General features: G+C 41.5%; 1 protein-coding gene across 2 annotated transcripts in view; it reads right to left on the reverse strand.

Annotated features, from left to right (window-relative positions):
• The window catches only part of ttyh2 (tweety family member 2), a 115,978-nt gene that overhangs the window by 68,441 nt on the left and 30,320 nt on the right, over positions 1-17,217 (reverse strand). For both annotated transcript variants that reach the window (XM_073026107.1, XM_073026108.1), the window contains exon 2: positions 16,248-16,420. In XM_073026107.1, coding sequence (XP_072882208.1) covers positions 16,248-16,420 — 173 coding nt within the window. The remainder of the gene's footprint in view (positions 1-16,247; positions 16,421-17,217) is intronic.

Here is a 17,217-nt window from a genome sequence, read left to right on the forward strand (position 1 = left end):
TACAGGGAGTTAAGCAGAAAGCTGAAAAGAAGGACCTCCAGTGTAGTATTTACTGCCTGCACCATGTGCCTGACAGGGTAAGACTAGGATGATTAGGCAAATGAATGACTGGTTGAGGGATTGGTGCAGGAGGCAGCATTTCAGATTTCTGGATCATTGGGATCTCTTCCAGGCAAGGTTTAATTTGTACAAAAGGGACCGGTTACACCTGAACTTTGGGGTGGGGCGGGGAACCAATATCCTCGTGGACAGGTTTGCTAGAGCTGTTGGAGAGAGTTTAAACTAACCTGGCAGGGGAATGGTAACCGGAGTGATAGGGTTAAAGACGGGGCAGTTGGTATACAAGTACGTATACACAGTATATAGTGAGACTGTGAGGAAGGAGAGGCAAATGATAGGGCAAAATTTCAGTCAGTGGGATGAAGTGAAGTGTAACATGGAGGCAAAATCAAAAAGAGTGATGAATTCCGACTAAAAGCATTATATCTGAATGCACTTAGTATATGGAATAAGGTAGATGATCTTGTAGCAGAGTTAGGATTGGCAGGTATGATTTTGTGGGCATCATTGAGTCATGGCTGAAAGAAGATCAAAGTTGGGAGCTCAACATCCAAGGTTACACATGGTATCAAAAAGACAGGCAGGTAGGCAGAGGAGGTGAGGTGGCTCTGTTGGTAAAAAATGAAATCAAATCCTTCAACAGAGGTGACACAGGATTGGAAGATGTAGAGTTCCTGTGGTTAGAGCAAAGAAACTAAGGGTAAAAGAGACCCTAATGGGAGATATATACAGGCCTCCGAACTTTTCAGGCTGGCTGGGATCAGCATCAGGACCACTTCTTTTCCTGTTGTATGTCAATGATCTGTTGAAAGAATTAATGGCTTTGTGGTCAAGTTTTCAGATGATATGAAGATAGGTGGAGGGAATACAAGAGCAAGGATGTGATGCTGAGGCTTTATAAGGCATTGGTGAGAGCTCACCTTGAGTACTGTGAATAGTTTTGGGCCCCTCATCTTAGAAAAGATGTGCTGGCATTGGAGAGGGTCCACAAGGATGATTCCAGGAATGAAAGGGTTATCTTACAAGGAACGTTCGATGGCTCTGGGTCTGTACTCACTAGAATTCATAAGGATGTGATGGGATCTCATTGAAACCTTTCGAATGTTGAAAGGTCTAGACAGAGTAGATGTGGAAAGGATGCTTCCCATGGTGGGAGAGTCTAGGACAAGAGGGCACAGCCTCAGGATCAAGGGGCGCCATTTCAAAACAGATGCAGAGAAATTTCTTTAGCCAAAGGGTGGTGAATTTGTGGAATTTGTTGCCACATGCAGCTGTGGAGGCCAGCTCATGGGGTGTATTGAAGGCAGAGAGTGATAGGTTTTGATTGGACATAGCATCAATGGTTACGGGGAGAAGGCCGGGAACTGGGGTTGAGGAAGAGATTTTAAAAAAGGATCTGCCATGATTGAATGGGCAGACTCAATGGGCCAGATGGCCCAATTCTGCTCCTATGTCTTATGGACAGATAGTATTGAGGAAGCAAAGAGTCTACAGAACGACTTAGTCGGGTTGGGAGATTGGGCAATGAAGTTGCAGATGGAACATAGGGTAGGGAAGTGTATGACCATGCACTTTAGTAGGAAGAATAATGGCGAAAGCTATTTTCTATATGGAGAGAAAATTCAAAAATCAGAAGGTGCAAAAGGATTTGGGAGACCTAGTGTAGGATTCTTCAAAGGTTAGCTTGCAGAATGAGCCAGTGGTAAGGAAGGCAAATGCGAAGTTAGCATTCATTTTGAGAGAACTAGAATATAAAAGCAAAGAGGTGATGCTGGGGCTTTATAAGGCATTGGTCAAACCACATTTGGAGTGTTGTGAGCAGTTTTGGGCCCCCTATTTAAGGAAGGATATGCTGATATTGGAGGAGGTTCATGAGTATGCTTCTGGGAATGAAACAGTTAACAAAGAGCACTTAATGGCTCTGGGCCTATACTCATTGGAGTTTAGAAGAATGAGGACAAACCTCAATAAAATCTATCAAATATTAAAAGGCCTAGATAGAGTGGATATGGAGAGGATATTTCCCATAGTGGGCATCTAGGTCCAGAGGGCACAGCCTCAGAATAGAGTGACGTCAATTTAGAACAGGGATATGTTGAATATATTTAGACAGAGGGTAGTGAACCTGTGGAATTCACTGCCATGGATGGCTGTGGAGGCCAAGCATTGAGTATATTTAAAAAAAGAGGTTGATAGGGTCTTAATCAGTGAGGGCATCAAAAGATACTGGGGAAGGCAGGGAAATGGAGTTGAAAGGGATAATATATCAGCCATGATAGAATGGTGGGCCAAACTAAATGGGCTGAATGGCCTAAAACTTCTCTTATATCTTATAGTCTTTAATGGATGTGCAGGTAATGAGGCCCCAGAGAATTCTAAAGGAGCATGGGTAACAGACCCTGGTGTGTCAGGTCCTAAAACATGAGGATTTGCAAAGAAAAGAATATTTTGCGTGAGTTTTACTGTATAAAGATCTGATCGGGAAAATACACAAATAGGGCAACTTTCCTCACCAGCCAATAATTACAGTGTTGTGAAAACTGCCATAATAAATCTATCAAGAGATAATTTCTGACGTAGTTCAGAAATGAATTTCAACAGCACTTTCAGGGTAAAGCCAGGTGCAAGAAATGCAAATGAATGACGCAGCAATAACTCGAAGCATTTGGTAGGAAGGATTGCCTGTATTTTGCCAGTGTGGTTAAAATTAAAGATAGTTTTAACACAAAAGGGGAAATGCAACTAAATATTATAGCTCTGAATTCCTTTAACAAAATACTTTTTATACGGTTTGTTAATCTCAAGAACTGAAAGTCCTCAGATATTTTGAACTTTAAATATTGTTTCTATATGTTACCTCAAGGTGAACTTCTGAATGACTCTCAGTGAAGTCGGAACAGATCATTTCAATGCTGCTAAGGAGAATGATACTATTATGTATTTTTATATTTTGACCGTACAGTTTGCTGTCAAGCTTCCTTCCTTGCGTCTCTGTCCCTCGTGTATGTCATTCACAGCCACCTGGCTTCCCAGTACCACAAACAGCAACCAACGACGAGGTGACAAGTTCTCATTTGATATTTACTGTTTTATTCCCTTTGGCAAAAAAAAATGTCTGTGTGCAATGCTGTCGGTGTACTCCTGTGTCATGTGGATAAGCAAATAATCAGCCACAGGAAGTGTGGTGAACGAAGAATCCGAGACGAGAGAACGAGAACGGGATGGTTAAATAAAACAACTGAAAGAGGGAAAGAGAAAGGCTTAATTTTCTGGAAAGTGATTGTGTTTGAAAATGACAACAACGTTTGGAAGTTTGGGGCCATATGACGAAACAACAGAGCAATGGAGTTCATATGGAAAGATTTGAATATTTTGCACTGGCAAATCAAATTTCAGATGATAGTCATGTTCCAACTTTTCTGACTGTGATGGGTGCAAAAACGTTTATCACACAGTCTAGTGCAACCTGCTAAGCCTGGCGATAAGCCTTATAAAATACATAGTTAAAGTCTTAAAAGACCACCAGCTATTTTGCAGAGGTTTAGATTTCATAAAAGAGATCAAGAAGGTGGTGAGTCTGTTTCACAGTCTGTGATGGTGCTGAAGCAGCTGAATGAAGATTGTGATTTTCTGCAGTCACTGAATGACATGTTACGTGATGGACTTGTATCGCGTAGTGAGGCAATTCATAAACATTTGCCAACAAAAGACAGATTAACATTATAGAAGGCAATTGAGATTAGTACATCTATAGAGATGGTAGCTAATCAAGCACAGCCATTCAGCACATCTTCCCAAATTCATTAAGTTTCGACTGACTTTAAGAATAAGACACCTATTGACAGTCAATGTTACCATAGTGGCAAATCTGGGCATTCAGCAAAAGAATGCTGGTAAAGGATTTAGATTGCCAAAGCTTGGCAAAAAGGACATACTGAATATGTCTGTAGAAGTAAAAAGACACTTGTCAACCAGAAACAAGGTAATAAAGAAAAATAACTTTTGGAAAAGCAAAAAGAAACACGTTTTCAAGATGGAGGATACAGAAGATGCACTGAGTGGCTCTCTGTGGTTTGCATGTTTTATCTGTTTCAGGACACAAGAATGGCTTTTAGTTGAACTCACGGCTGAATTGGACCATAGTAAGGATGCAGGTGGACACGGGTGCTGCAGTATCGCTGGTGTCAGAGACAGGTTACAAGGAAAAACTGTAGCATCTCAGCCCAGAAGAGGCAAGCATGGCTTTAAAGACTTACACTGGTGAGGTTGTTCCAGGGAGGGGACTATTTTATGATACAGTGGAGATCAGCAGAGAAAGAAACTTCCATTGTACATTGTTAAAGGTAGTTATCCAGTGTTTCTGGTCTGATCGTGGTTGGAACAGCTCAAACTCAACTGACATGAAGTGCACTTGATTGGCGAGAGCACTAGTCTACAAGAGGTATTGAGGAAACACGCAGAAGTATTCAACGGAGAACTGGGCAGTAAGAAAGGAATCTCTGTTAAAATGGCTGTTAAGCCAGACACAACACCCAAAAGCCTGAGGGTAAGATCTGTTCCATACACCCTCAAACCAAAGGTAGAGGCCAACTTGGAAAGACTAGGCCAAAGTTATTGGAACCAGTGTGTGCAAGTAAATGGACAACTCCAGTGGTTCCTGTCCTAAAAAGGAAAGGGTCTTTAAGGTTTTTTTTGGAGACTTCAGTTTTTACAGCTGAACAATACCCTCTTCCCCTCATTGATTGCCTTTTTGCAGGATTAGCTGGTGGACAAATATTTCATAACACTGATTTGTGCAAAGCATACTTGCAGATGCATGTGAAGCCAGAGACACAGGAACTGTTGAAAATAGTGGCTCACAAGGGAAAGTTCAGTTACCAAAAGCTTCTAATTGGCATCACCTCAGCCCGCACACTTTTCCAGCGAGCAACGGACCAGATTCTTGGTGAGCTGACAGAGGTTCAATGCTATTTGAATTACCTAATCATTACTGGGAAAAATGAGAGGGAGCATCGACAAACCCTGGATGCTACTTGAGAAAGACTCAAGGAAATTGGGCAAAGGGTCCTGAAGGACAAATCTCAGTTCTTTTGATCTTTGATTGAATACTTGGGCCTTGAGAGCGACAACTCAGGGCTTCACAAGACAAATGTGAAGACAATCGTGGAGGCTCCATCACGCCAGAATGCAAGTTAAGATCTTTCTTAGGACTACTAACATACTACGCCAAGTTTGTTCCTAACCTAGCTAGCATGCTGAAGCCCCTTCATGAGCTTATAAACAAATCAGTGCACTTTAAAAAGGGGCTTTTTAAAAAGGCCAAAACTGCTTTGTCACCATCTAAAGCACTCACACACTTCAACACGTTATTGTCCATACTGTTGGCCTGTAATGCATCAGCCTCGGGCCATCAGGTGAAGTGTGTCCAATTGCCTTCACATCAGGGACATTAAGCAAGGCAGAAAGCCTCTGCCCGTATTGACCAGGAAGCACTCGCAATTATCTTTGGAGTTAAGAAATTCCGTCAGTTTCTCTTTGGTTGATGATTTACACTCCTGACAGATCATTGCTCCTTGACATTGATCTTTGGTTCCCTGGCTGTTAATCACATGCAAAGTCGGGCTCTGTTACAATCTGCACATCAGTAGCACAGGAGGTCTGAATACCATTCAAATGCTGCTCGACTATCCAGACCTCCCCTTAGCTGTTGCAGCTCCACAGCCATCTGTGAAAGTGGTCTTTTACTTCAAGCACCTACAGTTCCAACAGCAGCAGCACAAGTCCAGAAGCACACAGGTACTGACCTTGTTCTATCTAAAGTGATGGGCATGATAACTCAAAAATAGAAAGAGAGCCAACCACAGAATTGAAACCCCTTACCTGACTCAATGGAAGGAGCTCACAGTCCAAGCAGGATGTTTAGAATGGGGCTACCATGTTGTCATTCCTCCATCATTAAGAAAACTTGACTGAGCTACACGCAGGGCGTAGTGTGCATGAAAATAAAATCACAACCGCTACTTCTGATGGCCAGGACTGGATGTAAGCATTGAAGACAAGGCCAAAGCATGCCCACATTGTCAGCAATTGAAAAATGTTCCTCAGCTTGCTCCCTTCCATCCCTGGAAGTGGCCTGAAGAACCATGGCAGGGAATTTATGTAGGTTTTGCAGGACCTGCGGAAGGCCACATTCTTGGTTGTAGTGGAGGCACAGAGCAAACAGACCGAGGTTGTCATCGTGAAGAGCATTCTGAAAAGTGCATTGAGAAGCTACGTTCCATCTTTAGCCACTTTGGGATTTAATAGCTTGTAACTGACAATGATCCGCAACTCCCGTCTGAAGAGCTCAAGGCATTTATGGAAGCAAACAAAATGCAGCACATCAAGTTAGCACCACAACATCCAGTCACTAATGGCCTTGATGAACGATTCATTCAACGAAACAAGCCTGCAAGACTTCAGTGGGATGTGGAACCTTCAACCAGTGTCTTTGCACTTTCTTGCTGACATACCACAACACATCTCAGGCACCACCAAAGACTGCCTCAGCCACAATGCTGCGCCCCCCAGTTTGACCTGCTTAGACCCCCAAACACAAAACCGGTTGTGCTAAAGGAACAGAAGAGCCAAGCAGAGAGACATACCAAAGTGAAGTACAGAAGTTCCACAGCAGGAGGGAGAGGACTTATCTAGAGCTACACCTCTGGAACAAGGTGGATACCTGTCATGGTGGTAGCACCAACTGGTCCTGTGTGTACACAGAGAAAACCAGTAACCACAACATCTGGAGAAGGCATGTTGACTGGCTATTGCCAATTTCTGAGTCTACTGAAAGCCAACACAAATTGAACAATCCAGATCCGGTGGTAGAAACGAGACAGGATTCCGAAACGATAACTGTAGAATCTCCTTTAAGATCAAATGACAAGCCAGTCATCCCCCATCATCTGTGCTTTCTGAGGTGCCCCTACTGTCAATGCAGTACCCAAGCCAAGATCTATAAATTTGGTGATGATACAACCATTGCTGGCAGAATCTCAGATGGAGATGAGAGGACGTACAGGAGCGAGATGTACCAGCTCATTGAGTGTGGTCGCAACAACAAGCTTGCACTAAATGGTAGCAAGACCAAAGAGCTGATTGTGGGCTTCAGGAAGGTTAAGTCAAGGGAACACGAACCAGTCCTCATAGAGGAATCAGAAGTGGAGAGAGTGAGCAATTTCAAGTTCCTGGGTATCAATACCTCCGAGGAACTTACCCAGATGCAGCTATAAAGGCAAGACAGCAACTATATTTCATTAGGAGTTTGAGGAAATTTGGTCTGTCACACAAAACACTCGAAAACTTCTACAGATGTACGGTGGAGAGCATTCTGACAGGCTGCATCACTGCTTGGTATGGGGTGTGGGGGGTTACTGCACAGGATCAAAAGCCAGAGAGAGTTGTAAAATTAGTCAGCTCCATCATAGGTTCCGTAGTATCCAAGACAACTTCAAGGAGTGGTGTCTCAGAAAGGCAGCATCCATTATTAAGGACCCCCATCACCTAGGACATGCTCTCTTCTCGCTGTTACCATCAGGAAGCCTGAAGGCACACGTTCAGCAATTCAAGAACAGCTTCTTACAATCTGCCATCCAACCATGAACACTACCTCACCTTTCTAAAGAAATATTATTTTTGTTTTTGCACATTTTTAATTTAACTATTTAATATACATATATATTCACTGTAACTTACTTATTTTTCTGCTTTATCATGTATTGCATTATAACGCTGCTGCTAAGTTAACAAATTTCAGGACATATGCCGGTGATATTAATCCTGATTCTGAAGATCTACACATACACCACCAAAAGATAAAACGACTTTAGCATTATCCCCAGGTTGCCTCACCCTCACAAATGGATTGAGTCTCTAGTTTAGTGAATAACCCTTAGCACAGGGGGCAGAACGATCCCCAGGGTTATGCCTGAGGCAGTCTACCCTCTTTCCCTCGTTTAGAAGAAAAGTATTTTGTTGTTAGTTGAATTTGATAATTACTCCATTGAATGTTAAAAGTTCAGGAGCTGGTCTGTGAATGGGAAGGGGAGGAATCTTTAAAATAAGGGGGGAGGGATACGTTATGTAGGCGTGTACATTTCGATCTTTGCGGGTTGCTGTCAAGCTTCCCCATGTGTTACATACTAAACGGAATGTGAGGGGGCAATCTGGGTAGATGACTTACAGACAAAATAAACAGCTGCTTAAACAGTGAGTAGATATCAGTAGATAGGCCATCTCCAGAGATGGAGACAGAAAGATCAAGAAAGGGGAGGGAGGTGTCGGAAATGGACCAGGTAAATTTGAGAGCAGGGTGAAAGTTGGAGGCAAAGTTAATGAAGTCAACGAGCTCAGCATGCGTGCAAGAGGCAGCACCAATGCAGTCGTCGATGTAGCGAAGGAAAAGAGGGGGATGGATACCGGTATAGACTTGGAACATGGACTGTTCCACAAAGCCAACAAAAAGGCAGGCATAACTGGGACCCATATGGCTGCCCATGGCTACACCCTTGGTTTGGAGGAAGTGGGAGGAGCCAAAGGAGAAATTGTTGAGAGTAAGAACTAATTCCGCTAGACGGAGGAGAGTGGTGGTAGAGGGGAATTGGTTAGGTCTGGAATCCAAAAAAAAGCGAAGAGCTTCGAGACCATCTCGGTGGGGGATTGAGGTATATAGGGACTGGACGTCCATGGTGAAAATAAGACTGTGGGGGCCAGGGAACTTAAAATCATTGAAAAAATTCAAAGCATGAGAAGTGTCATGAACATAGGTGGGAAGAGATTGAACAAGGGGGGATAAGACAGTGTCAAGGTATGCAGAAATGACTTCAGTGAGGCAGGAGCAAGCTGAGACAATGGGTCTACCTGGACAGGCAGGTTTATGGATCTTGGGTAGGAGGTAGAAACGGGAAGTGCGGGGTGTGGGAACTATGAGGTTGGTGGCACTGGATGGGAGATTCCCAGAGCTGATAAGGTTGGTGATGGTATAGGAGACAATGACCTGGTGCTCCTTAGTGGGGTCATGATCAAGGGGTAAATAAGAGGAGGTATCAGAGAGTTGTCGCTGTGCCTCGGCCAGGTAGAGGTCAGTACGCCAGACAACAACAGCTCCCCCCTTATCAGCAGGTTTCACATCATCCAGTCACTGTTTTACATATTTAGTTGTTTGCCTGATCTCCATCTCCCTCTGGTGCTCCCCCCCCCCCTTCTTTCTCCTGAGGCCTCCCGTCCCATGATCCTTCCCCTTCTCCAGCTCTGTATCACTTTCGCCAATCACCTTTCCAGCTCTTAGCTTCATCCCACCCCCTCCGATCTTCTCCTATCATTTTGCATTTCCCCCTCCCCCCACTACTTTCAAATCTCTTACTATCTTTCCTTTTGGTTAGTCCTGACGAAGGGTCTCGGCCCGAAACGTCGACAGCGCTTCTCCCTATAGATGCTGCCTGGCCTGCTGTGTTCCACCAGCATTTTGTGTGTTCCACCAGCATTTTGTGTGTGTTGTTGTTTGAATTTCCAGCATCTGCAGATTTCCTCGTGTGTAGCTGCATGTTTGTTCCTCATCTCCCGAGTGTGTGTTATTCACGGTCACCCGGCTTCCCAGTACCACAGACACAGCAAATACTTGAGCATATTATTAAACTACAAGGTGTTTGATAGAATAGCAATTACAACTTAATTACTTTCTTGGATCCATCCCGCATTCACAGGAGCACTCACAAAAGGGATGATAATGTTAAATAGGTAGCACTATTAGAATAGTTTCAACATTTTCAAGATAATGTTATGGCCTTTCATTCCCCATGTAATTTAAAGTTATGCAGAATAAAAAGTAAGTAATCTTTCAAATCAAGCAACATTGTATGCTTTCATTTCCAAGTGCAATATTTAAGGACATAACAGTGTGTCAGCTGAACGCAGTAAAGCTATGTAACACCACAGTAAAATTTCAATTTATTCCAAATTTCTACAGCATTTACAATTGTGCCATTTACTGTGTTTGGTGCCCTACAAAAAAAAACAAATTTCATCCATGAATGCTCTTTGAAAATCAGAAAGAACACTATTTTTAAAACAAAGATTTGATTATACCACTCTTTCTCTCAGCACTCAATGTCCTCAACAACCTCTAAACCACTCCCCAACTGTCCATCCCCACTGTGATCAAAGTTCAAAGCAAAATTAATATCATAATTTGCGATCTGCCTAACACCTGGCATCCTCACTCTATCCAATCCTGACTGCCCCAGCAAATGGCCAAACATGCCCCCTTTTCACCAACTGCATAAATACATATCTTATCTGATCAACACTCACCCTTCATCACCCTCACCTGTTCCTTAATCTGTCCTCATTCCTGTCATCTGCTCCTGGATGCAATAGTTTTCATCCATCCAACAATTGTTGCTGATCATCCACTCCAATCCATTACATGGCATCCAGCTATATATGACCTTGCCCTTCCACAAGCAAACCTCATCACAATCTCCACTCACTGCAGTTGTGGAGATCATAATACCTTGGGCTTCATATGCAGTAGAATATTCTGTTAACAGGAGATGGTGATACAGTGGTCAACTGACTGTACTGATAATGGAGAGGTTTGGATCCATTAGCATAGAAGGCTTCAAAAAATGGTAAGGATTAAATCCAAAACCTTCTCACTTATGAAAGTAAGAACAACTGAAGAAAACTTCAAGAGTTTTCAGTAAGGATAATTAGAATTTAATTCTCGGCAGAAAATAAACTTAATTAATTTTATATTGGAGCTAAAACCTATACTGTGCAATATAGAGATTAATTACTCGTACTCCAAATGGATAAACAGATTAGGAAAGACTGGAAAAATGGTTCATTATGAACAAAATTTTGTTGCGGCCACTGTATCAAATCAAACGAAAGGCAAACTAATTATGCTAGTCACAAGATAGGTTTAGTTGTACATCATGACAGAATAATCATAAGAATTCCAAATTACATGAAGATTCAATTTATTAATATTCTGTACAGAGTCGGATATTATTATTAACACAGATTTTTTTTTCAATAAGAGTTTGGAGATAATGTAGTTTTTGTTCATGAGCAAGTAGTAGTAGTCAACCATTTAATTTAATTTAAAGCAAAATGACAAGGCACTAAAGAAAATCTCGTGCTCATTAAATATTTACTTCCAACTAATCTACAGACTAAAAATATACTTTTAGGCAAGGGAATCACATTGGACGGTACTAAACCTGAAAGTTCAGCATCTAAAATGCAACACTGTGTCACAATATGCAAATAAAGAAGCCATCAGGTGCTGTCCAACTTTTAATTAGTTTACAGGTAGGGCAAGATTTATAGATACTTTCATCTCAGCATCCCAGATTCGGGGAGCCTACCTCTAATTAATTATCCATGTTTCAAAGTAAATATCTGAGACATGGTCAAATGATATTTAGGTGCAACGCCTCACAGATTATCCTACCTGGCAATACAAAGTGAAATTATATGAAATTCAGGGGACTGACAGGATCCTGTGAATTATGTCTCCACCAAACACTGATTGAAGTCAAGAGAGAAGGAATTAATAATCATCTCTCAAATCAACTGAAGTATTTTTCAATGCAGCCCGAACAATTGACCTTCCATGAGGCATTGTGGAACTCACAACACAAGCAACGGTAATGTTAGGCTTCAAATCATAAGTGTACTCGGAAATAAACAAAAAACTATAGTTGCTTTAGTAAGTGTTGGAGAATAGATAGATATAAATTTGTGATGAGATTTATCTGACTGAAAAAGCAAAATTGTGGTTCATTTAAATTCCAAGAATCTACTTGCATTTGTTTTTAATGAACTCCATGGCCCTCCAGAATAAATCATTGCAAAGCTCCATTTTCCTGAGTTTAGAAGAATGAGACCTCCTCTGATTCTTCTAAACTTCCAAGAATACAGTTGCATTAACTCAGTCCCTCCTCACATGGCAAACACACCATCCCTGGAACCTGTCTAGTGAACCTTAGTTGTACTCCCTCAATGGCAAGTGTCATGCAGGTGAGAAACTGCTAGAAAATTCAGCAGTCTAATGAACAAGGAGGCAATTAAAACAGAGAGGACTCTGACTTGGTTTTGATAACACTTCTAATTGTAACCTTGAGAGAGAGAGAGTACGGCGCCAGCTGAGTCACGAGCTGGGAAGTCGCCATGGTTAACAGCTCAGAGAGGTTGAGCTAACGGACGGTTGGAATTCCGGATGGAATATAAAAAATTGAGGCTGTTGGTCTGATAACGGCAGAGGAGACACAGCACGGGAGAAGTGCGGAAGCGACTCGAGAAACCACTGGTGGAATTTAAGACCACCACGAGGGTGGAGGCCACGGACCAATTAATTTCGAACCGTGATTACCAGTGTGGGTAAGAGCTTGCCTGTGGGGGTCTGCTGGTGGTGAATCCGTGCCGTGGGTTAGTAAACCATTCCCTGGAAGGGGCTCTGTCCATCTGTGTGGGGTCCACACGAAGTGACTCTAAAGACTTCAGAAGCAAGAACAACTAAAGCTGCCAACGTAAACATCAACTCAATTAACTCTCTCTCTCTCCATCAATTCAACTCGACGCAACACAAAGTGAACTGAACTGCTTAAACTTACCTGACACCGCAAGACTGCTATCTACCTCCGGGACTATTATCTTTGTATCCACACACACACATTTACGGGGAGATATATATATTAAATAGTTTATAACCTGCATTGTATTATCCAGTTTTAATGATATTAATTCGTAGTAGTAATAAAAAGTATTAATTTACAGTAAACCAGACTCCAGGTGTGTTCCATTTCTGCTGGACCTTTTCAACTTGGCACGGGATTCGTGACACAAGTATATCCATTCTTAGGAAAGGAAAGCAAAATTACTCATAGTACTTAAGTGCAAAGTCACCAAAGCACTACACACTTAAGACATCTTTACTCCTTTACTTTGAAGGAATTCAGTTAAGTATGTAGACAGAATTATAGAAGGCTATGGGCCAAATATCGGCAGATGGGACCAGTTCACTGGATAATACAGTCAACATAGCTGAGCTGGGTCGAAAGGGCCTCATTCTACACTGCTCAACTCTCTCCCATAAGCCCATCCAATCACCACTGAATGTGTTCGTTGGCTCTCAACTGACTTGAATAAAACACACTCAAGTGAACCTTAACACTAAAAAATTTCTCACTAAGTAATAATACAACACTTTCCTTTTATATATACCGAAGCAAACAGCCTCACATATTTCCACATTATATTCTATTATGCTCTTACCCACTCACACAGTTTGACTATGTCTCCCCAAGCATCTTTAAAACTCTTGTCTGGATTCTTAATTATCAGCAAATTTGGAAATATTATATTTGACCAAATTGTTAATATAGACCACATGTAGGTGAGAGGCTGGCGAGCTTTATTGTTCAAAGCGAATGGAATATGCCTGTCTACAAGTCAGTGAAGGCCAGCATAGAAATTCAGTAGTAATTGGACTGAAAAAGGAAATACTTTAGCTCTGTTTAATTCCAGGAATATACTAAATTCATTTTGGAATGAACGTCACCCCCCCTCCCCCCCCCAAGGTAGAGGGTTCCAAAGCTTCATCTCCTTTGGAGCTTAAAAGAATGAAACCATCTCTGTGGCTACAAGAGTAGGTCACAGGCTGTGTGTCTTGTAGCAATAACACTCAAAACTCTTCACCATCATCCTCCTGGCACAACAGGATACTTTCCAATTGAATGCAGCTCCAGCAACTCTCATGCTCAATTCCATCTCAGACACCTAAGCCCTTTTGATTAGAAACACAAGGGACTCTGCAGATGCTAGAAATCCAGAGCAACATTTGATGGGTTTTGGCAGAAAGCGTTAACTGTTTATTCCTCCATACATGCTGCCTGACCTGCTGAGTTCCTCCAGCATTTTGTGTGTGTCATTTGATTCAAATTAGATCATCTTATTTGCAGCTATTTATATCCTCCACCACTATTCTCTACCATCTGCAAAATGCACTGCAGTTTTGCACCTACACTACTCTAACAGTACCTCCCAAATTCACAATTTCTACTGTCAAGGATAAGACCAGCAGACTGGGAACACCACCACTTACAGGTTCCCCTCCAGAATGATATCACCACTCCCGAATCCTGTGAGACACTACTCAACAACATTAACAGAGCACCTTCAACAAAGGCAACGAAGCTGCTCAAGGATGCGGTTCAGCACCATCTCCTCAAGGGCAATAAATGCTGGCCATCCCAGAAGTTCACAGATCCAAAATATAAGCAAAATATTAACTAACTCACATAGTGCACCATTGTGAGAAAGAATATCTATAACTGAACATCTAACAAGAGCCAATCACTAAAATTGACAACATAAACTTTTAGAACAAATAGGATGCATCATCCTTTATAACAGTCTACTGATTATGGCAGTCAATGTCAGCATACTGGAAAAAATTGGCTAAACCATCAACCATTAGGCTCTTAAACCAGAGGGGATAATTTCATTCATCCCAACAGTGAACTCTTCTCAAACCTATGGACTCACTTTCAAAGACACTTCATCTCATATTCTTGATATTTATTGCTTATTTATTATTATTTTTCTTTGTTTCTTTGCATTTTCTGTGAATGACCTCAAGAAAATTAACCTAAGGATTATATATAGTGACATACATGTCCTTTGATAATAGATTTCCTTCAAACTTTGAAATCTGAACTGAAAAACATTGAAAAATGTACTGCAAATGTTATGCATGGAATAGGCACAGTTGGTCTTCTGGTCCCTTGAGCTTGTTCTGTTGATGAACAAGATCAAAGTTGAGCTTTTATTAGCCTCAAGTCCACTTTTCTGCCCATTTCCCAAAACCTTCTACTCTCCTGTCAATCAAAATTCTGTCTTCTTCAGTCTTGAATCCATCCAGCACATAAATCTCAACAGCTCTGTTGCAGGGAATTTAAAGATTATTGGTGGTGGGGGGGGGGGGGGGAATACTTTCCAGCATTTGATGCGAGCAGATTGTTGATCTCAGCCAAATAGTAAAGGGTGTTATAAGTTGCCTCAATTTTTTTGGGATAGACAACTGGTGCGATTAAAGGATTTCAGCCTGGGTTCTCACTTCTGATCAAGATCTAATGACTTCTGCTGGGTACTATGCATGCGTGGATGTTGACAACAGTAAAAAAAAAAATAAATTATCATTATTCTATTCACCACAGAAAGACTCACTATGCTTCAGAAGTCTGCATGCATATTCTAATAACCAACACTGATTACAATTAACGATAACAACTTACTTGCTGACTGGGAGATTGTTTATCAACATGCTGACTGTAGAGATTAGATTGATCGATACCAAAGGTGAAACCTAGAATCCAGAGTAAACTTACCTTCAGAGAGTCAAACAAAGAAGTTTGAATAAACATTGACAAACTTGAACCATAAATTTCAACATAACTGAGTTTGCCTTTACTCACATACACTCAGTGACCACTTTATTAGGTACACCTGCTCATTAATGCACATATCTAATCAGCCAATCATGTGGCAGCAACTCAATGCATAAAATAGGGAAGAAATGTGATCCAAGTGATTTTGACCATAGAATCATGGATGGTGCCAGATGGGGTGGTTTGAGTATCTCAGAAATTGCTGATCCCTTGGAGTTTTTATGCAACAGTCTCTAGAGTTTACAGAGAATGGTGTGAAAAACAAATAAAACATCCAGTGAGCAGTAGTTCTGTGGGCAAAACATTTTGATAATGACAGAAGTCAGAGGAGAATGGTCAGATTGGTTCAAGGCGACAATAGCTCAAATAATGATTCATTATAACTGTGGTGTTCAGAAGAGCATCTCTGAATGCACAACATGCTGAACCTTGACGTGGATTACCTACAGCAACAGGAGACCACACCAGGTTCTACCAGATACCAAATAAAGTGGCAACTGAGTAGTCATCCATTAAAAAAATACATCAATGCCAAATGCTGAGTTCAATGTCATTCAAATGAAAATAGATTAATCACAGCAAAATCTGGAGATGGAGCTCAACAGACCGCTAAAGGAGGAAATGGCACCTTGCACAATGGCACACAGGACAACACTGACAAATTCTTTCAAGTATGATATCCCCACTTACCAGCAGATAAGACCAGCAGCCACAGCTGTCCAAGTGACACAGCAGGAATGTAGCTTCTTGTTTTCTTCATCGTCAGCTGGCTTGCAGCAGCAGATGCATAACAAGTAAATCAGAATGAAAATCAAATTGAGGCCCAAGCAGACAGCAGCTACTATTGCCAAAAAGATCAATGCCTGGGGGAACAAGGAAAAGAAACTTAAGATTTTCACAGAACTTGAATCGCACTCAAAATATTACTTGTGTATTTAATTGACAAACATAATGATTCAGATGACAACAAACTAACAGGACAGACTATGGTCGATTATACAGCCCACTGGCATCTACTTGTGATGGATGCTGTGAACCAACTGGCAAGTCTTATTGCATATCCGGGTTTAGCGCCTAGATTTTTCAAAAGTAGTAGTGATCATCAGATTATACAGAATCTGGGAACATTATCAACACATACAACAAGTTGGAGGAACTCAGCAGGTTGGGCAGCATCCATGTATCTTCTGCATCCAGTGCTCTCTGTGTAGCCTCCTGTATATCCGTGCCCGACCTCTGCTGAGTTCCTTGTTGTACGTGTTGCTTTGACCCGAGCATTTGCAGTGTACTTTGTTCCCACAGTGTACTTTGTGGGAACATTATAAATTGGGAAGATTCACTGAAGCAGTAATTTTAAAAAGTGAGAGAATGTCAACGGCAATCATTAAGATCATGTCTCATGGAAGGACACATTGAACTTCATCCTAAATAATTCAGGTTTAAAATCACAACCAATTTTGCCTACTAATTTATTCTCCCTCAATGTGTTTTATACAATCTTTGCACCTGTGTGATAATGTAAATCTCAAAACAGCTTAATACTTTTAAACAACTACCACTGTTGGTTAAGATGTTCTTTCTCCCTGACAAAGCTAGGGAGCATCTAAAGGTTCATTTTAATATCCGAGTATGTATGTAGAGTACAACTCTGAGATTCGTC

The sequence above is a fragment of the Hemitrygon akajei genome, chromosome 22 (assembly GCF_048418815.1).
Source record: "Hemitrygon akajei chromosome 22, sHemAka1.3, whole genome shotgun sequence".
In the NCBI taxonomy this organism is placed as follows: Eukaryota; Metazoa; Chordata; class Chondrichthyes; order Myliobatiformes; family Dasyatidae; genus Hemitrygon; species Hemitrygon akajei.